Genomic DNA, 26,149 nt, shown 5'->3' on the forward strand with positions numbered 1-26,149 from the left:
AGGTCATTTAAGCCCACTTTCTCGTAGTCAGCCTGAAGCTTTTGGTGTATTCTTTGATGAATGAGCTTGATATACCTATCTGGAAGAGATAATTGACTATTAATTACCAAATCTTGAGCCTGCCATGAGAAACGGGTCTATTATGCATGTAAACGTGAACATCTCTCTCGATTGAACCTCATCTGTGGAGCAGCATAACATACGGAACTATGTAGAAATAAAGCAGTCAAGAGAGTGATGCATGTGAACAGCCGGATCATGACTTGTCTCTGACAGTCCAAGTCTCAGTAAAATTACGGTTATTCAGTAGCTACCGTTGGCCTTCGGAATTGCTCGCAAAAGTCCGGCAACGTAGGCTACCAACAAAGCCAGTCCTCTATAGTTCCACCTGAATCAACGCGATGAGTTTTAGTCACTACGCTACGCTACCATCTAAGTTCAAGATATCTCCGATGGATACCAGAGCGAGACAAAATAATTGGCGAACTTAGATCTTTCATTCCAGGCAGTGATTTCGAGTCGGCAACCAGTAGTGAAAATCATTCATGGTTCTTCGATGCCTTTGTGGTCCATATCCGTGCCTTGCAGCTACACAAAGAGTCAATGAGAGTCATCATAGCTTACATAGTAGTGGAGTTAATTAACTTTCTCTATTCTGCCAAGGCATAGCTATCATCTGTGCCGTGAACGGTGCATTACGTTGGTGGCTTTTCAACTGACTGCAAAAATATCCGTAACGTTACTAGCGATGAGATACAAAAGTTCACAAAGTGGTAATCTCCTCGCCAAGAAAATGTATTATAGAACCGAAAAACGGCCAAGTACAACTAATACTCCTTGGCAGAATTCCTGGGAACTATACTATATAGACATAGTGAACTATTAAGCATTTCTCCCAAAGAATGAGATCGCATCTAGATCTTGAGAGTAGCAGTGACAGGCATGCTGAGCCTGCATTGGGTGCCCTAAAATGTTAGTCTGCTAGTCGCGGCTGGCTAGTCTCTTGTGTAATTGGTCTGAGACATACGGGAACTTCAAGGACGACGCTGATTAGCTAGGAAAGAGTTCACGGTATGGCCGAAGCTCGACACTGACTTCATCAAAAGAGTAGCGAAAGCAGCATAGAGGAGATTTGTGATATGTGTGTAGAAAAGAGGTATTGCATAATTATGAAAACGTATAGCGGTTGCATTTGCCGAACTGCTTGCCTTGAAATTACCGCTTGCCTTGGGGATATCACATTTCTCATTATAAAAATTCTTAAAGAAAGGAAACGAAAAGAGTATCTAAATAACTGATCAATCAAGTTGGTGTCATGCCGATCTTGACCCTGTGCCTGGTCCTTGCTGATCGGCAGCAGCTGTTGAGGCTACCACGAGGAAACCATTGCCTCGGGTCTCTCTTAATGCCAAGGTTCCACGTGGATCTCACACTCTGCATAGCCACACTTTAATTGCTGGCATACCGTCATCATTTCCTTGATCTTGTTTGGCGCCGCGACGAAGCGTATCGGCATGTTCTCGTGGCTGGTTTTGAACTAGTCTACGGAGTTTTGTGGGCGGCACGATCGCTGGTCTCGCTTTAATTACACTTAATTACCCTCTTACGGCCGTGGCTTACTTTTTAAGTTGTGATTTTGGAACTTTCCGTAGATGAATGATATTGAATGTAACATACCAATTCGTTGTCCTGCCAAGACATGAGACGGAACCAGAGATATGTCACGCTTGTGATATTGCTTGGAGACTGCGACAGATTGAGAGTCTATCTCGATTAGTTCCTTGGTTACCTAGGTACCGGAAGAAGTTAAGTCATGACATTTATCGTCGAAGACCACGGGAGCGGAAGAGATCGAGGAGTATCTAGATCGTGACGATCGATCGAAAATATAGAGAAATAGGTATAAATATCCCATAGATCTCCCTCAAGAAAAACAATTTCCCAAACCAACAAGTCACAAACACTTACCAATACCTACTAGACACACTCTTCACTCCCGATCTATACAAAGCTTTCTACACAACATGGCTGTGACCTTCACGGCAAGCTTGCTCCTCCTATCCGCAGGCAAGGCTCTTGTCTCAAGCGGAATCTCTTGGGCCATCTCTGAAACAGGCAGCTGGGCAGCCGGTCGATTTCTTGACCATCTGACTTCTGATCCCAATGCGAAAGTCACCAGAGCCGACATCTATGGAGTCGTGCGAGAGATGCAACTCATCCAGTCATCTCTGGATGATCTCACCGACACCCTCTCCAATGGTATCATTTCGATACGCCTGGATACCTTGAATCAGCCAATGGCTCAGATTCAGGCTCACTACAAGACTGTCGCGGACATCTTAGATACCGCTTATGACATCGCTGAGCGAAACCTCACCGAGTCAGAGCATGAGCGTCAAATGGGTCGCCTGCAGCAGCGGCTCGACGACAGACTCCAGGCATGCGCCAATAACATCCCTGGATGGCTTACCCAGATTCATAACTTCTTGAATGCCAATGGTGAGAGAGCCTTTATGCGACAGCTCTCTCAGCAAGCCTGGAACGAGTCCCCTGACCTGGTGGCCTACTATAGTAGATCAAAGACAGTTGTAAGTATAAGAAGCCCAAAACGATGAACCAACAGCTAACATGTATAAAGGTACTTGACTATTGGATCACCGTTTCTAAGGGCATTGATCTTCTGCAAATTGCCCATGGAGCACAGGGTGTTAGATTCGACGAAGGACAACGCGCCATCGACCGACACATCCGCCAACTGCTTGATCAGGAACGTAACTTCGTCCGATTCATCGGAAATGAAACCATCAGACTCGCCGAGACAATCTTGCTCGATCCCTCCAGCCCCCACCCATTTTTCTGGGAGACTAATCAGGATACCTATGCCGCTGCTGAGGATGTCGGTGCTACCCAAACCCGCATCAGTGTCAACACACGTAATCCTGTTGAATGGCGAATGGACCCCTGGCCCCCTGTCAACCTCGAGACTTTCGACCCTCTTAGAGGTTACCCTGTCGCTCTTAACCAGGTTGGACAGCGCGGTATTATGTGTCCCGGTGGACGACATGGTTTGGCTCTTGAACCTTTCGCACGACCTACTTGCACTTGGTCCATTAAGCCAAGAGAGCCTGGAAACAACCGCTACTCGTTCAAGTTTATCAGTGGTCTTGTTAGACAAGCTAATAACGGCTATTACATGATTACTCGGCCGTCTGCTGGCGTCCCCGGAAGGATCATGTCCCTTCTCACTCGTTTGCACCGCGAGGATGGAAGTCACTTCTTCTACGTCAAGCCTCAGGGACTTGCTGCCACATCCTAGGAGCCAGAGGGGTTGCATTAGAGTGGGAGTGGATATCATGCTTAGGCATTCAATATTGTTGTGAAAAAACTCCCCTTCTGTTCAAATTGTATCTATACTAGTCTCATTCAATCTTATTCGCACCTAGTACTATCTAAATATACACAGATCTCCTAATCATGGAATGATGACTGAGTACATTCACCTATGCTAGTGCGCTTTGAGTTCTTATTCCCAAGATAATAGCTTAATTATTGCTTGTTCGGGTCTCGGCGTTAGAATTAGATCCGCTACGGTATGATGTTGGTATAGAGCTACAAGGTGACGTGGAAATAATAGTCATAATGACCGAGTTTGAAGCTAACCGAACTCACCTTATTCAAGCCACCGATGTCTTCAGTTTATCAGCCGCCCTTCATAGCACTGTTTCCCGAGTCGGCCGTCTGCGGATCAATGGTTCCGGCCGTTTGGAACAAGGTCAACGCACGGTTGTATTGCTCTAAACCGCTATTAGCCACACTAGGGAGGTCGTAACCTAATTCGTCTTGGTAGATAAGTCGGCTATCATTTCCCCAGACTTGGCGAGATAGCAACCCCTCCGGATGAGCTCCGGCCGAGATATGAGTCGCCATATCGCTAGCTTACCAGCGGTATCTGATGAACTGATACCAAAGTCACAACTGAGGTTCAACGTTAGGACCAAGGGTGAATAAATATTGACCCATTGGCCCGTAACATGTCCATCGATCATTGAGTAATATCAGTGACATCGGCGACAATGGACAGCAACAACTCTGACGACAAGAAGAAGCTCAGCGTCGAAATGGAGCAAATGAACCAAGAAGAAAAGCTCGCCGACGACACACTACCCGGAGAAGTCCTCGACGCCGAAGATGAATTCTCAGATGTGTACTACCGCAAACTTCTATGGAAGATTGACCTTTGGCTCCTCCCACTCATGTGGGTATGCTATGGCACGCAACAAACTGACAAAACATCCCTCAGTGTTCAAGCTGTCTTCGGAATCCGAGAAGACACGGGCCTTGTCGGAGAACAGTTCAACTGGCTCAGCACAATTTTCTACCTGTCGTATCTGGTCTGCGAAGCCCCAGGAAACTGGCTAATGCAGAAATGTCATACCGGCAAGTTCTTATCTATCGTCATGGTCCTTTGGGGAGTAATTGTTCTGTGCATTGCCTTTGCGAAGAACTTCGCGCACCTTATGGTCTTGAGAGCGATCCAGGGTGCTCTCGAATGTACCATCTCGCCCACCTTCATGCTCATCACTGGTGCATTCTATACCTCCCAGGAACATACACTACGATCTTTGATCTGGGGTACATCCAATGCTGGAATGAACATCCTCGCCGGATTGAGTATGTATGGAATCGGTCTTCATGCTGAGAAGCATCCAGGAGGCCTGGCTGCTGTAAGTATTCTTCGATCTTGGCTGTTTAGATGAACTAATGCAGATGATCTACGTAGTGGAAAGGTATCTCATTCCTTCTAGGAGCCTTAACAATTACATGTGGTATCCTTGTATGGTTCATCCTTGGAACTCCCCGCGAAGTTCGATGGTTAAGCGAAGAGGAGAAGCGCGCTGCCATAGCTCGTGTCATGTCCAACCAAACTGGTTCTGATCGTGAAAAGAGATCCGAATTCAAGTGGGATCAGGTCTGGGTCGCCCTCAAAGGTTCGTCTCTGTTACTTACAAGCTCATCAAGGCCTTCGGTCTAACATACTGCCTTAAAGATCCACAAACCTACTTCTTCTTCTTTATCACCATCATCAATGCCCTCCCTAACGGTGCCAACACGACCTTCTCGAAGCTCATCTGGAAGTCTTTCGGCTTCACGCCTCTGGAGACACTGCTTAAAGGCTCTACCCCTTACTACTGCGTCAGCATCTGCTGGTTCTTGGTGGTCGGATATGTGACCTTGAAGAAGCCTAATATTCGATGTGAGTTCCCCTACCCTAGCAGCATTGCTGACTCTGATCTAATAACTTCAGTCCTCATGATGATGTTCTCTCTTATCCCGGCCTTTTCCGGAATGATGGCCCTCGCCTTTTTGCCCCAGGACAGCATGAAATGGACTAGATGGGGCATGTATATTCTGCAAGTCTTTGGATCACTTCCTGGGCTCAGTAAGTCTCACAATATGACTAGGCTCCATCAGCTAACTTGCTGTGCTAGTGATCTGGACGTTTCTTCCTTCGAACGTTGCCGGTCGGACCAAGAAGACTGTCACTGCTACTACAATCTTCGTCGCATATTGTGTTGGTAATGCAGTTGGTGCACAGATGTTTGTTGCCTCTGACGCTCCGAAATATATCAGGGGTCTGACCGCCTGCGCCATCCTCTACTGTGTCGAGTTCTTGAGCATGGCTTCATGGAGATTCTACTGTAAGCAGATCACTCATTTTTGGGTTTTCCTACTGACACGTCGTGCTAGATATCTGGGAGAACCGACGCCGTGCCAAGATGATTCGTGAACAAGGTATCTCGGAGGAGGAGAGCGAACGGCTGGGCAGGCTTAACGCTGAGGCTGATGTGACTGACTGGGAGAACATTCACTTCAAGTACAAGTATTAAAACCTGTAATACTTCACCATGTATGCAAACGAAAGGGATTGGAGTTTGAAGGAATCAGACAAGCCAAAGAGTGCAAGTAGTTGCCAAGATAATGTGAATGTATACACCCAGACATGAAGCTTACCACCACGAGATAATTATCACGAGACTCTGTATCAAGTCAAATCATCCTGGTCCGTGAATCTATACTCAAGCGTCTTATAACCGTATAGTAACAAATGGGGAGCTGGCACAACGGTAGCGCGTCAGATTCTAGCTTAAGCATAGATATTCCTGAAGGTTCCTGAAAAATCTGGTGTTCCTCATACTTTGACCCCCTTTCGAGCGAACTTAATGTGATCTTGACTGAGTTTTAATGCAGCCACGCGCAAATTCGTTAGTGGCCACGTCTGAGGGATTCAAATACGGTTGCTGATCAAGTCATCACAAAAGCTTCTTATTATGTTTAAGTTGGGAGACTCATCTTTGTTGAGGCTACGTACATATTGCCTTTTAAAACGGTGAGTTGACTTGATGTATCTCGTGGAACTATTGATCAATTAACCTTATAACCGTATTATAGATAATGCCAGCACCTTCTTCACTTAGAGATAACAATACCATAGCTCGGCCGATTTCTCCAAGTCGGAGAGGAATTTATCACCTGATGTGAAAAGGCTTGAGAACAAGCAGAGTAACACTCAGCACGAAGTGGACTTCATACCTTCTGGGCATATATCCTAAATGACCATCTTGTTCTCCGACACATTCTAATCATTTAAGCTCTTGTTTCATTCTTCGCTGCCACTAAATATCCTGCCAATATCTATCAGCTCTTCCCAACGATCATCCTTCTGAACCCTGATTATGCCTTCAGGGGTTATGACTTTGATGTCATCAACCAATTGAGTACCATAGTCATACGCGTTGTCTCCTTTCACAAAAGCACACAGGACCTGAATCCAATCCTGCATTAGTTTCCTTTCGACCTCCGCTGGGCCATGCATTATTGCGAAGCTTTCATGTTAGTAAAACAATCACACAGCCAATAGGATCGGTGAGCTCACTTCCAGAATGGCTTATCCATAGCATGGGCCACCCCGAACGACTTGGGCGCCACTTTCTCGTCTATGAAGGAGAGGCGGTAGGCTATTTGGTAACGCCAGATGTCGTGGATATTCACTCCATTTGCTGACAAACTCTGAACAAGAGATCTTGATGGAGCTCTGACCTGGCCGTCAGATATAATGTTGCCTAACGTCAGTTTAGTTGGAGTGCCTGGTGATCAAAGTGACGGATTGCCTACCAAACAATCTTTTCCAGTCTTCTAAATCTTCAGAAGCTGGAGCGCCATAGCGTTTTATCACTCGTTCAGAGACTTGAGGCGAGTAGTAGTTCATGACTTGCATCTTTAGTGCATCAAGACTGGGTTCAGTGGGACTGTTGTAAACCGAGTAAAGCGTCTCTTCGTTGGCGACTTCGCCGATCAAGATCTTATAGCCTCTGGACTTGAACTCGTGGGCAAAGTCTTGGCTCCTAAGATACTCCATCACGTTCGAGTGAACAAACAGATGGTCAGTTACAGGTCTGAATGTGTGGTGCTCCAGTTTGGGGATAGCTTCAACAAGATCTTGCGTTGTGACCTGCCGAAGACGAGCAAGTTTCTCCTTCGCAGAATCCTCCTCGTCAATGTTAAATAATCGGCAGACTTCTTCAAACTGGGGCTTGGTTTCTTGGAGTGACTTTGGCAGTGCAGGAATGGCGTTTGAGTTCATGAAAACCCGGCGATACAAAGATGTTTTGGGTCCTGGCTTCCGAAATTCGTACAACATCTGAGCCTCAACGCTGTATGCACCAGCGCTTCGACCAGCCAGAGTGATATTGTTTAGGTCTCCTCCGAACAGAGAAATATTTTCCTTCACCCATTCAGCTGCCATTCGCTGGTCCCAAAGGCCAAAATTACCTGCTGAATCACCCTGGCTTTCTTCGAGAAGGGCCTCTCCAGCGAGGAAGCCAAAGATGTTCAGTCTATAGCCTATAGCTACTACAATAGCATTAAGGCCGCCGGTAGAAATGAGTTCCGTTGGGTCCATGCCTGGGTCTTGCGAGGGGTCGCCCATCTGGAACCAGCCGCCATGCAACCATAGCATGACAGGCCATTTTGAGGTCTTCTCGTCACCGACGGGCGTCCAGATGTTCATGAATAAGCAGTCTTCGCTATAGGTACCGTCACCTCCTTCGGCCTTTCCAACATGGAATGTCTTTTGTGGACATATGGCCTTGAACTGAGTCGCATCGAAGGGACCATCTTCACCGTTTGCATAAGTGTACGAAGACGGTAGAGGCCTCGGCTTGCGCCAACGGTAGTTGCCGGTTGGTGGAAGCGCATACGGAATGCCAGCATATCTTCGGGATTTCTGATCAAACTGAATACCACGAATTTTGCCTTTGTCACCAAGGTTCAGGTCATAGGCCTTTTCGTCGTATGAAATGGTGTTTCCCATGTTGACAGATTGGGCTTGTCGCTTGAGATTCTTTCGTCTGGGCGTCAATCGGGAGGTAGGCTAGATTCGGAGAAGCCTACGATTCATACTTTCTGTTCTGGCATGCTCCGCTTCCGAGATCCGCCCGCCTTCGGCCGCATTTGCCTATCTTGCCATCAACTCCACAGTTGATCGGATCTCCGCCCGATATCAACGGATGACCTTTAGCTCTATTAGACACTCTTGTTTCAGCCCATTCTTGAATGATACAACTCACTCCAACTTGGGGCATCATAGAACTAAGAGTTCACTCACAACAAGTCTTGTCTTTCATTTACAACGACAATGGGTAGCATTAACCACAAACATCTCCCAATTGACCTTTCTCACCACATCAATGTGAAGAGCAAAGCGCGGCATCCGTCGCCTCTCAAAGATATCATTCGATTTATGGGCAAGAAAGGGATGATCAGTCTAGCGGGAGGTAACTGCCAATCGATCATCGGCTAGCCATTTTCTTGAGCTCATAATATTCCAGGTCTTCCTCACCCATCTCTGTTCCCAGTGGAGAGGGCGATATTCGAGTGTCAGCCACCTCATATTGAACCTTCAATTGAAACTGGGCTGGTCAGCCTTGATCTTGGACGCGGCGCAAATAGTGGCAAGTTAGACCTGACAGAGTTTTTGCAATATGGTAAGCCTTTTAGCAACACAACAGCATCATATCCTTCTTTCTAACCATTTGAAGGCTCCGGTGCCGGCAACCAGAAGCTCCTGAACCTAGCACGAGAGCTCACTGAACGGATGCATGCTCCTTCTTGCGAACACGAATATCTCCTGCACCCTGGAAACACAAATGCGTGGTCCAAAGTCGTTGGCCTTCTTTGTGAGAACAATGACTATGTGATAGTTGACGAGTTCACTTATCCATCGGCACAGGCTTTGTGGATTCCATTGGCTATCAAAGCAACGCCTGTCTCAGCCGATGAACAAGGAATGTCTGCCACAGGACTGCGAAAGATGCTGACAACCTGGGATGAAACGTCTATGGGTCAAAGGCGACCTCGGCTGTAGGTCAATATGAGCAAACTTTGAACAATACTGACAGTTACCTACAGTCTCTACCTTGTCCCTGTAGGCTCGAACCCAACAGGCGTCACAATCTCAGCTCAGCGGCGACGGGAGATCTACGCAGTCTGTGTCGAATTCGGTGGGTAAACGGTTCATAAGATCTGTCCTCGATTTTACTAACCCTCTAGATATCATACTTGTCGAAGACGACCCATACTATTGCCTTCAGTTCCCAAAGTCCACCATCAAGGAGCAAACCTTCACGCCTGTATCATCCAACAAGTTTCTCGAATCGTTGATACCCTCTTTTCTCTCGATGGATACTCAAGGACGTGTCATCCGTCTTGAGTCATTTTCCAAAACTCTCTTCCCAGGCCTGCGGCTGGGCTTCTTTGTGGCCAACTCAGTATTTACGGAGAGGCTACTACGGGTTACTGAAGTTGAGACTCAAGACCCAGCTGGACTGAGTCAAGCATTGACTTTGGCACTCTTCCAAAACTGGGGCATTGATGGATATTTAACATGGCTTCAGAGACTTCAGTTTCAGTACAGAACCAGACGAGATTGGCTTATCACAGCCTTCAAAGATTCTTTCACAGTTGTTCCGGCGACCAAGTCACCAGTGCCTAAGGCTCAAGGCAATGTTGCTTGCATCTCAGACTCAAATGGTAGGCTGCTGCCTGTCTTCAGTTATATCGAACCCGAAGCAGGGATGTTTGTCTGGTCAAAGTTCTACTTCCATGGGGTCCGTCAGTTCACTGAACTTCGGGATGGAAAGGTTGAAGACCCAGAACAGGCTTTCGCCACCGAACTTTGGGAAGCAATGGCGGGTGAACTAGTGCTTCTTACTCCTGGGTCTTACTACCACGCTTGGCAAGGCCTCGACAAGACTTCCACCGCAGCTAGAGGGGCAGATCCAGAGTCTGCATTTTTCCGGTTCTCGTTTGCAAGTCCATCTGTAATATTGGCTTCCTCATTTTTGCAGAATGTGCATGCTAACTTATGTACAGAAAGAACAGATTGAAGAGGGAGTCAGACGGGTGAGAAACGTTGTAGGGCAATTTTGGGATGTTTCTGTATAGGACTTGTGTCGCATTTATCCGGCATCTTGACATTCAGTCCATGCTATCTATGCACCCCTCTCGAGGGGCGATCAAACAAATGTTCCCCAAAAGTTCTCAAAGAACCCCTCGGATAAGTCCAGATTACCCAGATCGAGATCGGGATTCTGGAATAATGTCTGAAAATCCATGTTCATTTGTTGTCCCTCTTGGTTGTCCTGGAAAGTCCTTAGTACCTCCTCAATGATGATCTTCCCCCTGGTGGCACCAGACCAGGTCACTTCCAAGTCTCCTAGAAGCTGAATGCAGAGATGTAAGTCGGTATCTTCCCGTATGCTCTCCGGGTTCGTCATTCGTAACCTGTCAAGATCTTTGTCAGCAATGTATGCTGCCTTCTTTCTAGTGTACCTACAGGACAAGGCCAGATATAGTGAGGTAGTTCACGCATAATGCTAGATAGTGGGAAGGTGGTACAAAGTCTCTCATATGCCTCGAATTATTAATGCAACTCCTGGCAGCGGTTACACAATTCTCTACGGTTTGTCGCTGGCTGAATGAATGCTTTCTACGGGCAAAAGTCCTGGAATTAGCGTGTCAGTGCTATCTTCTTTTAATCCAGAGAATTGTTAAAGCTTACTGGTATAAAGCAACGAGTGTTCCATCGTGTATGATCAAGCTTTGGACAGACAGCTCAGACTTGGATCCTGCACTCATAATGCTGGCAGAATGGCTTATGATTAGCAGACGTTCAAAAAGGTCGAATGGTCACACTACCTCTCGGATGATTGTAGGTGTTCTGGAAGGTCTTTGAGCCAGATGTCTAATGACTTCTCTTGCCCTAGCGCTAGATCCATGACCCTCTTTTGCCCAACCTTAGTTCCAAGGTCGCGTATCTCGGTGGGCGATTGGATACTTTGCACTTCACCAGATACCTTGCAAAGCCCTATTAGATCTAAAAAGCCTGATACAGCTGATCGTGGGTTCATGTCATGGTCTAAAGTTCCCTCCAGACTGTATAGTGTATCCACTTCCTCGTCTCCAAGTGGGAGCGGCAAGGCACAGCAGCAGTCGCTATCATTTGCGGCCATTGGTCTTCCAAGACATACAGAAACAATCCTACGGCGATTAGTAGACAAGATAGCAGCTGATGCATGGACATACCTATCGAGGCAATAGATGCTCCACCAGATCCTTCTGGAAAGTTCAACCTCAATTGAATCTGCTGGACTCCGTGGTGAGGCCGTGGCTGACGGTGTCTATCTTTTGTCAGTCGACTTATTTAATATCAAGAGCCCTCCTCACTGACTACTTCCAGATGCATTCCCAATTCTTGACAAGCCCTTACGGCTTGCCCAGCAAAATGCCAGCTCGTTGATAGAGTATTCCAACCAGCGCAGCACATCGAGATCAACCCTAGACACTGGGTTCGGGACTTTGTAGCTTGTCCAGTTGTAGCGAAATGCAAGAGAAGAGCTCTCTCATAGAACTCAAGTCCAGGAAAGGATGAGTGATTCCCGTCAGGGGCGGTCAAACTTGATGCGCAAGCACATACCGCAAAGAAGACTGAAAGGAATCCACTATCGTGTATAGAACCTCTTTGTGATGTGTATAGACTCTTGTAGCTTTCGGTAAAATGCGGCTTGTAAAGCACAGGAAAGGTATAGTGGTAATGCTCAAAATATAGGCCAACTAGCATATCAGCCATGTACTTTGGTGGTAGATTCATGTCCTCGGCCTTGGGGAGGTAAGGTAGGTCGCGCCATCTTAGACCATGAACAAAAAAAGGAAGCTCAGGCTGTGGTTTTCTTATCACCTGAGTTGTGTCCTGTTGGCTTGCGGTGGAGAAAGGGGAATTATCGGAGCTCTGGCACGGTGCAAGAGTCAAACTGTCAATCGCCTGCAACAGAAACTCGTTATTCGCGCCGCCAATGAACCTACTCCAATCAGCACACCGAACAAGCAGAGCTTTGGAGGTCAAACCTTAGACCGCCATAGGAGTCGTGAACTAAGGAACCAAATGCTTGAGTTCCGGACTCTCCTTGATGATTCACTTGCTCCTGACTTTTGTCGGTATCCTGCTCCTGTGTATCTCTTGGCCGTGATTGAGAGGCATCATTATTTCCGAGGCCAGCAATGCTGCTGGCTGCTGTTGACATATCGTCCTGTTGAGGTTGCAAACTCTGATCGGGCAACACAGGTGGAGATTGGTGGGAACACGTGTTAGTACACTCTCCCTGTGGTAGTTTGTCGATTGCTTTTGTTAGTTGTGCTGCTACAACCTGCAACTTCTGACAAATCTCATCAAGCTCCCGATAACGAGCTTCATACATGGCTGCATAACTACAAGACGTCAACATTGATCCATGATTAGATATGGCACCAGGTCAGAGACTTGCGACTGTGAGATGCATTGTCATTGCTGCCAGGATACTCGCATGCAAGGTCGCGGGAGTCGCAATTATGACAAGGGTTATTTCCGTCGCACTTGATCTACTGCAGGGTAAGATAGTCTACCGTACACAAATGGGTCATTCAAGACAGACCTTTTTCCTTCGACAGGTCACGCACGCCTGCCAGACTCGTGATGTAATGACGTCGTGTGAGCTCATGATCCTGATAAGGATCTTGATAATGCTGGATGCTGTAAATGTGATTAGTTCATCAAAGAGTAACTGGACAAATGAACGACGTTATTGAGGGTTTAGGAGCAATACCCGGAGATGAAAGGGCGCGACAAATGGCCAGCGATATCGGAATCACTTCTGTTGGCCGAACCAGGAAGCTTATCTCCATTCCTAACGTTATCCCCATCACGAATGAGGAGACTGTTGATAGTGCCAATCTCTCGAACGCGGGGTTGACCCACTCCGGACCGAGCTCCGGCCGAACCATATCATGTAAGCCATCATATCAACTTTGGCCAGTTGACCGATCTACTATTGACTGCTCTATTATACAGATAACACTCGCTATGGCTTATCAAAATGCCTCCCCTGTCGTCAATGCCTTCGGGAAAACACGCCTCCAGGAATCCTTAGAGCGAGCTAGAGATCGTCAAGGTCCAAGCCTGGGACAATGGCTTGCTCTACCAGGACATGCTCTCGCCAAAACCATTGCACCTCTTGGTGAAGATGTCAGTTAGCCCACTCACCATCACTTGAAATGCGACTGACTTGGATAGTGGGTTCTCATTGACTGTGAGCATGGTCACATCGACGATTATAACATGTACCTTCAAATCAGTGCCATATCATCAAGTGGCGTGTCACCTGTCGTCAGAATTCCAGCCGGTGAACCTTGGATGGTGAAGCGAGCATTAGATGCAGGTGCCCATGCGATCATGGTGCCGATGTGCGAGACAAAAGAGCAGGCGATGCAGATTGTTGAATCGGCCAAATACCCCTCAAAGAGTTACCCGAATGGTTTCCGAGGCACTGGAGCCATGTTTGCCCCAGCTGCTTTCAATTTGACCGGCCGTGAGTATTTGCTCAACGCAAATAGCAATGTGATGATATTCGTCCAAATCGAGTCTCGCAAAGGCGTGGAAAATGTTGAAGAGATTGCCAAGGTCGATGGTATTGGTATGTCGCTCTCCACGCTGGACTTCATCACAGGTTTACTGATGCTGCTGTAATAGATATGCTTTTTATCGGGCCAAATGACCTTGCGTCTTCTCTAGGCTATGTTGCTTTCGATCATGCAACAACACCGGAAGTGCAACAGGCGACTCAACGGATTCTAGACGCAACTTTGGCCGCTGGAAAGTATGCAGGACATTTTGCTCTTGATGCAGCAACTGGTAGATGACAGCGCCCAATCTCTCCGAAAGACTGTGTCTGGTATGCTAACTGTTGAGTAGCTGCTCAGCGATATGAACAAGGCTTCCACTTTGTGAACTGTGGTGCGGATATTGTGGCATTGACATCTCAGATGTCAGCCGAGATACGGAAGGTGAAGGATCTAACGACAAAGGACTTGGCCTATAATGCCGCAAATGGAAGCGGATCGGAAAATGGCGTGAAAAGCTTGGACGGGAGGGGAAATGGTAGTGTGGATGCCGTGAAGCTCTACTAGTAGATTACAGATACAGCATGCATAATAGGCTGCCGCGAACCCTGAGGAAAAGTTCAGCTCGGATCTCCATTACATTAAGAGATGTATAGCTACGATTTATACTCCATAATGAACATATGGAACCCATTGCGGCAATCTAGAGACATCTTCATCATCATCATCCAAAGCTTCAATGTCACGAGTATCCGACGCCGTTCCTCTCTCATCTTGCAGAATGGATCTTGCCTTCCTCTTACGACCACGAGTCGGAGTCTGTTCTCTGAACCATTGATCTCGCCGCTCTAATGTCGCTTTATGTAAGCCTCGACATACCGACTCATCTGCCGAGTCACCTCGCTGAATAGCTTCGTAGGTGATCCTTGCCATATGAACACTGATATCATCACCAACCTCCCAAAGAGTACCGATGACATGACGAAATCCAGCTAGTTGAAAGGCACTGATCAGATGAATGCTTTCATCAAGGAACTTCTCGTGGGCAATCTGTCCAGTGCCGCATGCCGAGAGGTATGCAAGGAATGGTGAATATTGCTGGATGTTGGTTTCCAGAAGGGTTGAAACAGTTAGAGGTTCATCTTGTAACAGAAGACTGCTTTGGGAAGGGTCGCGCAGGTTCGTGGCGCCGTGGCCAGCGAAGTGGAAGACCTTACACTCTGGAAACTGCGAAACAATGTCTTCTTTAATACCTTTGGGTTCAACTACCTCAAATCCTTTGGACTCGCAGATGGGACGTAATTGAGTTATTTCTCTGCCTGCTGAAGGGAGTGTACTGTACCCTGGTGTTCGCTCCATGGATACAAGCACGGCCCGCTCGTTGCCCAAGGGAAACGGGTTTAGACCTGCACGACTCCGAGTCCGGATAATGGCTCTGAGAGACGAGCTATACGATGACATAGCTCTGTCGATCACGGTGTCTCGCGATCCTTTATAATGTCGGCCAGCTGCATGGAGAGGGTATATGCTCAATACGCCTGTTGGGATCCACCAAATCCGTGGCAGGCGTTCTTCAGGAGAAACTTCATTGACTCCTAGTGCACCAAGGACGGGTTCAGCTATAGTATGCCACAGCCACTCGAGTATCTTTGGACTTGAAGTATGGCCCTGTTGGGTATTGGACCTTATATCTAGGATTGTAAGCTGAGGCAAAGGAATGCTGCGAATCTGGTCGCTCTCCACGACAATTGCGTCACGACGGAACTCGCTGGTATCGATAACAATAATGGCTCCAGGAATTGCAGTATTCTTGATGCTGAATTCGCTTGGCGCAGAGAGAAACTCTTCAAATCCGGGCCTTTGGCGGATCTCGTCGAGTAGTCTATGAAGCTCGCCGAGGTCATGGTTCATTCCGGCATGCCGGCCTGATGATGAAGGCCTGTGGATCTCATCACTGGAATAACCGACAGCTCCAAAAGAACTGATTTGACCTTGCAATCGGTTTAGACTCTCAGCGAGTTCGGGATGCTCAGTCCGAAGATCGAGGCTTTCCATCCGTGATTCTTCAACGGAAGCTGCCATCAATCCCCGTCCTTGTTCAAGAAACCGCAATGCAGCAAGTGCTCCTCTGTTCGCCGAGAGTGCCACAGCTGCTGAATCAGATGATAAGCCATAGACTTGGACCAGTGCACCTTGCTTATCAGCATTGCTCGTAGTCTGTGCGATGAGATGAGGAACAAGATCCATCGCAGTTTTGACAGCTTCATAAGCCTTATCCCAGTCAGGTACTGCCGCGTAGTACTGGACAAGTCCTTTTCCTGCGCGAATGCGAGACTGATCGTCAGTGCTAGGACTATGTAAGGCAGACTCTAAGTGTGCAATGGCGGCATCGAGATGTTCTTTTTCTTTCGTCTGCCAGAACAAATCACCATAACGACCGCCTTGGTTAACCAGCCTGCTAGCGCGTTCCGGGTGGCTTTCTTCTGTGGCATCCAGTGCTTCTTGTCCATAACGGATAGCTTCGTGCAAATGGCTCGACACTCCAGTTTTCTTGGACATGTCACTCAACTGCACTGCCAGGGTGTTGAGACAAGCAGCTCTATTCGCATGATCTTCCGGTGTCAAGTCGACAGCCTGCCGCCCAAGTCTCAACGCCTCTTCAAGGTCCTCCAAATTTTGTGTCAGTTTGTATTTCGTAGTGAGAAGGGTTGCAAGGTTGTGAAATGTAACAAATATGTCGGGGTGATTCTTATGGGCGGCCTCTACAGACTTTCTCTGCACACTGATTGCCTCCTCAAGAACGTCTGGATCATCTGTTCTGAAGTATTCGTGCTTCAAGATGATTGCTAGGTTGGAAAGGTGTTTTGACTTGCTATCGTCGTCGGGGCTCAGTTTACAAGCCTTTCGTCCGACTTGTATCGCTTGTCTCAAATCACCCACGGTTCCGATCCTTCTATATCTTCGACTGAGCTGAATGCCAAAGTTGCTGAGACATTTGTGTGTGTCCAAATACATCTCATCGTCTTCGATACGATCGCAGACCATTTCGAAATTGTGGATAGACTCTTCGAGATCTCTGGTGCTTCCTGTCTTGAGGTATCGATCAACGAGGAAGTTAGCATAATTGCTCAGCTGAGCCATGCGCTCCAGACTATCTTCTTCAGTGACTTCAATAGCCTGCTTCACAACTTCGATGGCTTCTTCGAGATCGCTTTGGTCTCCATGTGTGTCGTACCTTTCGCTTAGTGCTAGCGAAAGGTTACTGAGTCTCTCGAGAAGCTGGGGCGAGTTTTCAGCCGTCTGTGCTATGACATCATGACATATTTGAATTGCTCCGTCGAGATCTTCCTTTTTTCCAAGGATTTGGTGTCGGGCTGTAAGAGGAGCAGCCAGGTTGGCTAGAAAAAGAATACGCTTCGGATTGCTGATTGGTGTTACCTCCACAGCTTCTCGTTGGACTGCAATGTTTTCGTCGATAACTCCTAGTTCTCGCGTCTGCATGAAGAGCAACCCTAGCTTTGTGGATAGCTGATCAAGGATTGTTCCTCGGTGTGGATAAGTTTCTGAAAGAGCTGCAATCGCGTCTCGCGAAGCTTTAATGGAGTCTTGAAGTCCTTCTAAATTTTGTGGATCACTTCTTGGGTATTTCTCGTGCCAGTAGACAGAGAGGTTGATCAGACGTGGAGTTCGCTGTTGGTGACTTTCTGGCGTGAGATCAATAGCCTTGATTGCCATGCTGATAGCCTTGTCAAGGTCGGCTATCAATCCGACTCTTCTGTATCGGGTGAAATGTCGATGAGCGACTTTGAATATCTGATTTGATAATTCAGGATCGCTATCAGAAATGGCCTGGAGAATTGCCTCCTCGACCTTGATTCCTTCAGGATCCGTCATGATAGGCGATAAGGTAGATGAGTCTGCGGCTACAACTGCGTGTTTATACAGGTAACGAGCAAGATAGAAGCAAACAGTTAGGTAGTACGATTGTGAAGAGACAACTAGTACGTTGAGTTTGAGCTTATCTATTGCATGATTAATACCCCGCTTGAATGCATTCAAGGTAAGATCGGGCTGAAAACGGCATGCTGTGTGTGTACGGTCGCTTCTTCGGAGCTGGAGCCTATAAGGAGTCAGACAGCCTCTTTGAGCTCTTAGTGAGCGTTGTTTACTTGCTGGCGAGGCTATATGAGAAGATGAATGATAGAACAAAATAGGTATTACGAGGGACTTCAATAGTCAATTGATAGGCGATTTTGCTCTGTGGTATGATACTGACAGGCACGATTTCAGGTGCATGTTGGCTTTGTCGCATCACAAACTTTTGCTCTTACTCTATGAGAGACTTCAAAAATTATGATGGTGAGCAAAGACTACTGGGACATACTGAGTCACAACCACAGCTATTCTAGGGTTGCCAACAAAGGCCAGTGATATTGATGAGACGTTGCTGGGGAGGCTAATTTGTAGGGCGTCGGAGGAATCAGTGGCAATATTGCAAATAGCATGGTTGACCTTACTCCAGAATACTTACAAAGCCTTGATCACAAAAGGACTTGTGAATATCCGTGAGCCTTGTGAAATTCGGAAGAAAGGCAGAAGACGAGAGCTTCAAGTGCAGTGAGACATTCAGTAAAGTTAATGGAACTGTTGCTGGGAGTGCTTATCTTCAGCCTTCAGCTAAGGACGCTTATTGGCCCGTAAGTGAGTCCCCCTCTTGCAGTTAGCGGTGGATGAAACTCGGACTCTTCGCAATGGAACACTCAACTTCGGAGAACCCGATATCGTATCATGCAGGACCTCGTCATTCCATGTCCTTGATTTGGTTGTCTTATGTTACACTGCAATGCAATTTCCAGGTATTTGAAATACCAAAACTTCTGTACTTGTCGCATCTTTTGTCTGGGGCGGTGTTGTTCCGCTTCCTTGTTGCACCGTGACATAGATGGCTTTCATGGGATGTCATTGCATGTTGGTTCAGCCCGCAACGCAGCCATTAATTCTTGCCGCGTATCACCGCAGCCCTAGCCTAGCCTCCACCGGCCCTGAAATTCTTCGAAATACTGTGCTCCCCCCCGTCACTATTTTTCACTGCTGTTTACGACAATTCTTGACTTGGCCTTCAATCCGCTCAGGGTCACGTTCTTTAATTGACCCCTAGTATTTCTTGTGCTTAAACATTGTAAACAGCATCTAACAAATTGTATAATACTAGTTACGAAACTCGCCGAGATGTTTGTAGCCTAAACTTGTCAGATCGATGCCTCCAACGATGGATCAATTATAAGGCAGCTCCGCGAAGTATCGCGGGCAGCAACAACAGAAGGACAATTTGGGGTTGACATCACAACGTCCATCCCTTATCAGGTTGAACGCATGTCAGATGCGACAGCTGCTGAGAACCAGGGTCATGGGCCAGCGGATATTTTTGGCCGACACCGTTACCAAAACAGGCAAGCCACTGAGTCTGTTTTGAACCTTGGCACGGTACTTGCGGCTCACCATACAGACGGCTCGCAACGGAACGCAGCGCTTCAATGCTACTTTGTATGAGCACGGCCAATATAATAGAATCAAATGCTGCATTCCGCTTCCTCTTGGAGGGTTCTAATTCCGCACCATCCATGATGATGCGGCATAAGCAGCCATGGTGTACATAACGACCATCTTCAATGCTTCTCATCCGAAGGGCGGTTGCAACGGCATCAGCCCTTAACACAACGGCATCCTTGATTCTGAGGTCCCAGTATAAATATGTCTGCTTGGCCCCTCAGAAATAACAGAACAGCACATCATCCGCAACAATCTTCTTACTCAATACTCTACTTTCTATCCAAGCTAGAAATCCACTGCATCATCCACCATGTCTCAGATCAAAGTTGGTGACTACCTCTTCCGCCGTCTTCACGAGCTCGGCATCCGCTCAGTCTTTGGCGTTCCAGGAGACTACGAACTTGCCCTCCTGGATCTCGTCACAGGCAACGACCTCGTCTGGAAGGGTAACCCTAATGAACTCATCTCTTCTTACGCTGCAGATGGCTATGCTCGTGTCCGTGGCGCGGGAGCCTTTGTCACCACCTTCGGTCCTGGTGAACTATCCGCGTATTGTGGTATGGCTGGCCAATACGCGGAATTTGTTCCTGTTGTGCATATCGTTGGCTACCCAACTGTCGATGCTGTCCGCAACAGGAGAATCATGCATCACAGTCTTGGAAACGGGAAGTTCGACATGTATGAGAACATGGCTAAGAACATCACCGCTGCAACTGTCGTGATCAACTATGCACCTACTGCGGCCCGAGAGATCGATGAAGCGCTTACTGTTATGATGCGTGAGAGTAGGCCCGTCTATATCGGGCTCAGCGTCGATATTGCGTACGAAATGATTGATGCCGAGGGGCTCAACGTCCCAATTCCTACCGAGCTGCACCCAAACGATTCAGGTCTCGAGGGGATAGTTGTTGAAAAGATCAGAAAGCTGATGGAGAGATCGAACAACCCAGCTGTTATTGTTGATGGAGGCAATTTCTAAGGTCCCAGTTGCACAACCAACCTCACTAACTATCTTAGGTGCTGTGCGCAACGGTGTACTCGAAGAATCGCATGAGCTGATCAAGTTGACCAACCTCCCAACCTTTACTACCGCGATGGGCAAAGGGGGCCTTGATGAAGCCATTCCCCAGTTCGCAGGTGTCCACTCCGGGGCTGGCACTCTGCCCGCCGTGAAAGAGGCGCTTGAATCTGTTGACACAGTCATCTGGATCGGCAACTATCCTTCTGATTTCAACACGGGCGAATTTACGACTGTTGTAAACAAGGATGCCATTGTTATTGGCCTCCAACGTTTCGCGGTTTCGATTGGCAAGATCCAGTACCCGGTCTCAATGAAGCATGTGTGTATAGCTTACAGTCACTTTTGGCAAAGCCAGCTGACTCTCTCAGATTCTGCAACGCCTCGTCAATTCTCTTCGTTCGAACCCAATTTCCATGGCTTCGCGACACATAACTTGGGATCCATATCCAAAGTTCAACTTTCAGGCCAGCGACGACCTGAAGCAAGATTTCCTCTGGGGCGTAGGTCACTCCGATGCATCTTCCAGTGAAGGCTGATACTTACGGAAACAGACACTCAGCTCCTTTTTCCGCCCCGGTGATGTTATCATTGGTGAGACCGGTACCTCCGCTTTCGGCCTGTGCGATACCAAACTCCCCAGCGGAGTGATGATGTTCAACCAAACCGTATATGGCAGTATTGGGTATGCTACTGGTGCCATCGTTGGAGTTGGTCAGGCTATCAAGGAAAGCGAAGGGAAGTGGAAGAGGCCTGTCCTCGTCACTGGAGAAGGCTCCATGCACCTCACTATTCAGGCACTGGCAGATATGCTGCGGTGGGACCTCAAGCCAATCATGTAAGCATCCTCTTCTCATTTCTGACGGCAGTCTTTAGCGTCTGCTAACATGATCCAGATTCGTGCTCAACAATGGCGGATACACAGTCGAGCGTCTCATTCACGGCAAGGAAGCCTTTTATAATGAGGTCGCAGTTCTGGACTATTCCATGCTCGGCAAGACTTTCGGACCAGCATTCGAATCCAAATACCACGGTCCTATCAAGACTTGCGGAGAGCTATCGTCACTCCTTCGAGACCCCAACTTTGGCAATGTAGGCTGCCTTGAGGTAAGACTTCACCCTATTTCACCTTGATCGAGAGACGTTGCTGATGAAATGCAGTTGGTCGAACTCATCTTACCTCCTCTCGACGCACCTTCTGCTGTCATCAAGACTGGTGCCGCGATCGATGCATTCAACAAAGCCAAGGCTGAGCAGGGGCCAGCGGTATCCAAGGTGCTTGATGTTTGATCCTATCGTGGTATGAGTGCTCAATATGGAAATTATATTGAATTTCAAATCCCTTGCTCTGATCAGTACTTCACTTCAGCCAATGTTCAACGCATTCTTGAGAGCCTTGACCCCATCGACAGTAATGGGTTTGAGGTGACGTCATTAGCTCTGTAGGCGCGCCCTACGATTGACCGCATCCACATTTTGTACTCCACCATCCATCGAAATACAACACTCTGAGAAGACGTCCGCTCTGTTGCATTGGAATACTTCAAGTAAACATTCTGTCTAATTGCCAATAGTCGGGGTAGCTCTCAAGTGCGCAACCATGTCGCTAATGGCCAACGATCCTGGCGAGCTCTCTCTGAGCAAGCTCCTCTCAACTCTCACCCATACAGCCCATCCAACCACTTACGTCTTCGCCACGTTCACCGACACCTCCAATCTACCACCCCTGTCCGAAACGCAGATGATCTTCAAGGAGTCCGAGGGAGTCACTGTTATTGTCAGCAAGGACTACGCAGAGTCACACAAGATCGATTACTTCTTCCCATGCAAAATGATCAGTCTCAACGTCACCTCGAGCTTGGAAGCTGTCGGATTCATGGCGGTTATCGCGACGAGACTGGCAGCCAAGGGCATTGGTTGTAACCCTGTTAGTGGTTTCTATCATGATCATATCTTTGTGCCTCTTGGTCGGGAGGAGGAGTCATCGGAAGTGTTGGTGCGATTAGCGGCGGAGAAGAGGGAGGAGACCGAGAAGGCATAAGAACAAGAGCCATGGAGGAACAATTATCAGTCTTGGGGGATCCTTCGATGTACAAGGATAAGATCATGGAAGTTTATCTATGTCCAGTAAGATACTGCTTCCCAGCAGCCAGAGCTAAATTACCGAGACATCACTTCAAAAGCCACTTGATGCTTTCAACAAGATCTACAGCTGCTTTCTTTCCTTGACTTAAATGCGCGAAGGCACCCCAAAAGATATGAGGCATGCCAGGATAAATATCCAACCGCGTCTCAATTCCACTATCCTCGCGCAAGACTTGCTCGTAGATCAGAGCCTCGTCGCGAAGGACATCCATTCCACAAACCTGGAAATATGTCCTAGGTAAGTCGTGGTGACCCGTTGGCCAGATGAACGGAACAAAGAGATGCGAGGATATATCCCCAGCTGCAGAGTCGTGGAAAACCTTGTCCAGAGCTGGGGTGAGAATAGGATCGCCCTTACACTCAGCTTGGGTCCGAGAAAGATAAAGGTCCTTGTACGTCTCAGGCAGTGCAACTTCCTTCTCTGGTGGCAGTATCATTGGAGCGAGCAGAAAAACGCCAGTTATCGCAGGAGTCAGCTTCTCATCTCGGGCCAGGTGGCTGGCTATCGCAGCCATGTTTCCTCCAGCTGATGAACCACCAATGATGAAACCCTTCGACAGTGAAACCCTCAGCTCGGGCTCAGCGTTCGTAGCAATCCATTTCAAGCTGTCCCAGACATCGTTTATGCTAGCTGGAAACGGGTCTTCAGGTCCTTGCCGATAGGAAGGCGCCAAACAAACGACCCCCAGCTTTTGTACAATATCACGACACGAGCGCTCAGCATCTTCTGGAGATCCGATAGTCCACCCGCCACCATGGATGTAAACGACAAGCGGCGGGGTTGAGCCAGAGTTGTTAACCGGTTCGTAAACATGAGCGCGCAACTTGTGGCCATCTCTTGCAGTGTAATAGATATCGCGCTCAACAACACCACTCTCTGGATCAGGCAGCTTATGCAGGCTTTTCATATACCATCTCAAACTTGCGATTGCCTTCGCTGGATCAGAAGTGTCAATCTGGGGAATAGTTATTGTTTTGAGGTACTGCACCAGATCAGTCTGGACTCATCCATGTGAATGCTGGAGACTTACGTCGTCCAGCTCGGGATCAATAGCTGCGAGTTGCAGTCGTTCCTCTCTTGAAAGTGCCATCTTAGCAGTTGCGAGCGTGGTCACGATATCAGCGATTATCTAGAGTGTGTATGAGTGAAAGGTGAATGGCCCGTTCAAAAATTCGACCTCCCGGAGTTAACGGTCTTATCGCATGTGGAAGTGAACAATGGCTCAATGTAATCCATTTTGGGCTTACTACTATACTAAGAGTTCTCACGTCGGTATTAAGATTCGGACATAATAATTACATCCTCTCCTCAGGTGTCCCTACATGTCGCCTTCCTGATTCTCCTTCAGATACCAGCACCGGCCTTCAAGACTGTCTAGGCTTGCTTATTGGCAGCTCACATAAGCACCAATCCCCCTTATCCAATCAGGTTGACATTATCCGTGGCTTCAGGCCTCTTTTCGGAGAAGGCCTTAGACTCTTCCTTTCGCTGACTATCACCCAGCGAAACACGTCTCCTAGCATCAATATACACCATGTACTCTTCATACGTATGCGGCAAGACCTTAAGATCTTTGGGCACGGAGAATGTGTAGTTGAACTGACCAGTTGGCTTTGCGACACCATGCTCAACATCACGGACCTTACTGTCAACACGGACATGCACACGAGTCATGGGCTTCTCCGGATCCGGGAAGCCAGGCTCAGTACCGTCTTCCTCCAACAGCGGAGGATCGGTGTATGCGACAGTAGCGGTTAGGTACAGAACACTGCCGACGGGAACCGGATTTCGGAACGTGCAGGGATCAGCGCTGATAAAGGTCGGTCGCGCATGAGCAAAACTGGCCGCACAACAGAACGCTAGCTCAAAGGTTTGCTTCAAATGGAAGCCACCAAAGATCATGGTCTGGTGACGATTTCGGTACTGAGGTTGCATGATCGCAGCCGTTGAAAGCTGGGTCTTAGACATAGCGACGACGTTGGAAGGTTGGCGAAGGTCATTATTCGGATCGTGGTATGCAAGTTGTCGCAACCAGATTTGATGAATCAGAGCGGATTCGGTATCGTTAGGTTCAGTCTGAAGAAGTGAAGCCTTAGAATTCTCCTTCTTGGACAGCGACTTAGCCTCTCCAGCCTTGAAGATCTTCTCTTCCTCCGCATTGGTGGGGACCAGCTTGGGGATGTTGACTGGCTTTCTTGTGTTAGGGTCCAGGGCGACCATGGTGAAGGTGCATGTCAGAAGGACATCCTCTGGCTTGCTAGGTTCGCCTTCTTCTCTGGCCTTGGCAACTTTGCAGGTGATTTCGACACTACTCCTGCCAGAGGCATAAGTGACTTGACCGCTGTACTCGAGATCGCAAATCTCTGTAAGTGGGTGCGCTATTGTGATGCGGTCCAGAGCGGCGGTCACCGTTGTAACGCCAGGGCCGGTATGCTTGTAGACGATGATGCCAGAGAGGGCATCGAGGTCCATGAATAATGTTCCAAGTCTATCAGTTTGGTCAGTTTGATACGTATGATTGAGTCAATCGGCGCGGTTACCTTATGTGACCCGAAGAGTTGACATAAGTGTCTGAGAGCCAAGGGTCTTTCTTGAGCGGGAGTACGACGCGATGATAGCTGTCGCTCATTTTCTTGGGGGTCAGATCGCGTTCCTTGGGATAGTCATCGGACTTATGAGCCGGCAGACCCTGTTGCTGACGCTCGAACGCCTCTATCCACGGCATCGGTTGCCTCTTATCCTCGAGGCCCTGAAATACGCCATCTGTTTTTCTTGGTGTTGTTGTATGGAAGCTGTTGGCATTGGGACGCGCCAATGCAGGGTTGGCTGGTCGCAGCACATGTGGCCTGCGCAGCGAAGCGACAATGCTTCTTGCTTCTCGACTTCTGGACATCATGGTGAGTTGTGAAAATGAAGTTCAATTGTTGATGGTCGTGTGACGCAATGTTCAAGTTCGCTGGCGGATCTGATTTAGCGAACCGGAGAAACCCGATAAGTCAGCGAGACGCTAAGATAAGACCCTCGCGGACTTTGATAACCGAGCTTGTAATGAGACTTGAGCGGATGAAACCGGCTTCATGGAAATGTATCTGCGGTACAATAATTCCAGTAAATCTTCTGCAGAAGGCGATCGAATATTTTTTATTCCGATTGTCAGTTAAAGTCGATGTTCCTGCATAATTGTATGGGTCTGGTGGTGGAACCGGCACCAAATTGATCAGCCAACCAGCAAAGACATTCGCTTATGCATCTGGACCTGGGCATATCCTTGCTTGTTGTGATATGTGACCTGCATGGAATATCCTATCATCCTGCGATGGCACTGGATGTCATATACCTCAAAACATCGATGGTGCGATGAAGTAGCGGGTGAGAAGACATTCATTTATCGTGAATTCGGCGGTAAAAGGATGTAAGTTCAGATAAGAATTACGTCAATTCATCAA

At 47.9% G+C, this 26,149-nt stretch overlaps 11 protein-coding genes across 11 annotated transcripts; 6 read left to right on the top strand and 5 right to left on the bottom strand.

Moving 5' to 3' along the window:
- Positions 1–2,024: 2,024 nt before the first annotated feature.
- On the top strand, positions 2,025–3,316 carry FOIG_08723 (uncharacterized protein; the record flags this gene model as incomplete). Its single annotated transcript, XM_031208788.1, has 2 exons — positions 2,025–2,588; positions 2,639–3,316. The coding sequence occupies 2 exons, from the start codon at positions 2,025–2,027 to the stop codon at positions 3,314–3,316; spliced, it is 1,242 nt and encodes a 413-aa protein (XP_031061794.1).
- Positions 3,317–4,073: 757 nt separating this feature from the next.
- On the top strand, positions 4,074–5,888 carry FOIG_08724 (uncharacterized protein; the record flags this gene model as incomplete). Its single annotated transcript, XM_031208789.1, has 6 exons — positions 4,074–4,724; positions 4,781–4,988; positions 5,048–5,254; positions 5,306–5,440; positions 5,490–5,699; positions 5,749–5,888. The coding sequence occupies 6 exons, from the start codon at positions 4,074–4,076 to the stop codon at positions 5,886–5,888; spliced, it is 1,551 nt and encodes a 516-aa protein (XP_031061795.1).
- Positions 5,889–6,658: 770 nt separating this feature from the next.
- FOIG_08725 (uncharacterized protein) lies at positions 6,659–8,371 on the bottom strand (the record flags this gene model as incomplete). The annotated part of the gene is made up of 3 exons (XM_031208790.1): positions 6,659–6,884; positions 6,935–7,121; positions 7,174–8,371. The coding sequence occupies 3 exons, from the start codon at positions 8,369–8,371 to the stop codon at positions 6,659–6,661; spliced, it is 1,611 nt and encodes a 536-aa protein (XP_031061796.1).
- Positions 8,372–8,695: 324 nt separating this feature from the next.
- On the top strand, positions 8,696–10,814 carry FOIG_08726 (uncharacterized protein; the record flags this gene model as incomplete). Its single annotated transcript, XM_031208791.1, has 6 exons — positions 8,696–8,834; positions 8,889–9,044; positions 9,099–9,420; positions 9,469–9,560; positions 9,610–10,379; positions 10,432–10,814. The coding sequence occupies 6 exons, from the start codon at positions 8,696–8,698 to the stop codon at positions 10,501–10,503; spliced, it is 1,551 nt and encodes a 516-aa protein (XP_031061797.1). The 3' UTR covers positions 10,504–10,814.
- Positions 10,364–13,168, bottom strand: FOIG_08727 (uncharacterized protein). The gene is made up of 9 exons (XM_031208792.1): positions 13,026–13,168; positions 12,875–12,972; positions 12,463–12,822; positions 11,789–12,416; positions 11,644–11,738; positions 11,257–11,598; positions 11,120–11,200; positions 10,895–11,062; positions 10,364–10,842 (listed from the first exon to the last, which is right to left on the bottom strand). Exons 1-9 carry the CDS (start codon positions 13,089–13,091, stop codon positions 10,575–10,577), a joined length of 2,106 nt encoding a protein of 701 aa, XP_031061798.1. The 5' UTR covers positions 13,092–13,168; the 3' UTR covers positions 10,364–10,574.
- Positions 13,169–13,385: 217 nt separating this feature from the next.
- On the top strand, positions 13,386–14,689 carry FOIG_08728 (uncharacterized protein). Its single transcript, XM_031208793.1, has 4 exons — positions 13,386–13,615; positions 13,664–14,063; positions 14,120–14,281; positions 14,342–14,689. The coding sequence occupies exons 1-4, from the start codon at positions 13,454–13,456 to the stop codon at positions 14,554–14,556; spliced, it is 939 nt and encodes a 312-aa protein (XP_031061799.1). The 5' UTR covers positions 13,386–13,453; the 3' UTR covers positions 14,557–14,689.
- Positions 14,653–17,883, bottom strand: FOIG_08729 (uncharacterized protein; the record flags this gene model as incomplete). The annotated part of the gene is made up of 1 exon (XM_031208794.1): positions 14,653–17,883. One exon carries the CDS (start codon positions 17,881–17,883, stop codon positions 14,653–14,655), a length of 3,231 nt encoding a protein of 1,076 aa, XP_031061800.1.
- Positions 17,884–19,849: 1,966 nt separating this feature from the next.
- Positions 19,850–21,847, top strand: FOIG_08730 (uncharacterized protein; the record flags this gene model as incomplete). The annotated part of the gene is made up of 6 exons (XM_031208795.1): positions 19,850–20,429; positions 20,557–20,879; positions 20,929–21,060; positions 21,112–21,395; positions 21,454–21,664; positions 21,719–21,847. The coding sequence occupies 6 exons, from the start codon at positions 19,850–19,852 to the stop codon at positions 21,845–21,847; spliced, it is 1,659 nt and encodes a 552-aa protein (XP_031061801.1).
- A 210-nt stretch (positions 21,848–22,057) lies between these two features.
- Positions 22,058–22,843, top strand: FOIG_08731 (uncharacterized protein). Its single transcript, XM_031208796.1, has one exon. It carries the CDS (start codon positions 22,158–22,160, stop codon positions 22,596–22,598), a length of 441 nt encoding a protein of 146 aa, XP_031061802.1. The 5' UTR covers positions 22,058–22,157; the 3' UTR covers positions 22,599–22,843.
- FOIG_08732 (uncharacterized protein) lies at positions 22,729–23,793 on the bottom strand (the record flags this gene model as incomplete). Its single annotated transcript, XM_031208797.1, has 2 exons — positions 22,729–23,685; positions 23,734–23,793. The coding sequence occupies 2 exons, from the start codon at positions 23,791–23,793 to the stop codon at positions 22,729–22,731; spliced, it is 1,017 nt and encodes a 338-aa protein (XP_031061803.1).
- Positions 23,794–23,897: 104 nt separating this feature from the next.
- Positions 23,898–25,677, bottom strand: FOIG_08733 (uncharacterized protein). The gene is made up of 2 exons (XM_031208798.1): positions 25,244–25,677; positions 23,898–25,191 (listed from the first exon to the last, which is right to left on the bottom strand). Exons 1-2 carry the CDS (start codon positions 25,597–25,599, stop codon positions 24,120–24,122), a joined length of 1,428 nt encoding a protein of 475 aa, XP_031061804.1. The 5' UTR covers positions 25,600–25,677; the 3' UTR covers positions 23,898–24,119.
- Between the last annotated feature and the right edge of the window lie 472 nt (positions 25,678–26,149).

The sequence above is a fragment of the Fusarium odoratissimum genome (assembly GCF_000260195.1).
Source record: "Fusarium odoratissimum NRRL 54006 unplaced genomic scaffold supercont1.13, whole genome shotgun sequence".
NCBI classification, from domain to species: Eukaryota; Fungi; Ascomycota; class Sordariomycetes; order Hypocreales; family Nectriaceae; genus Fusarium; species Fusarium odoratissimum.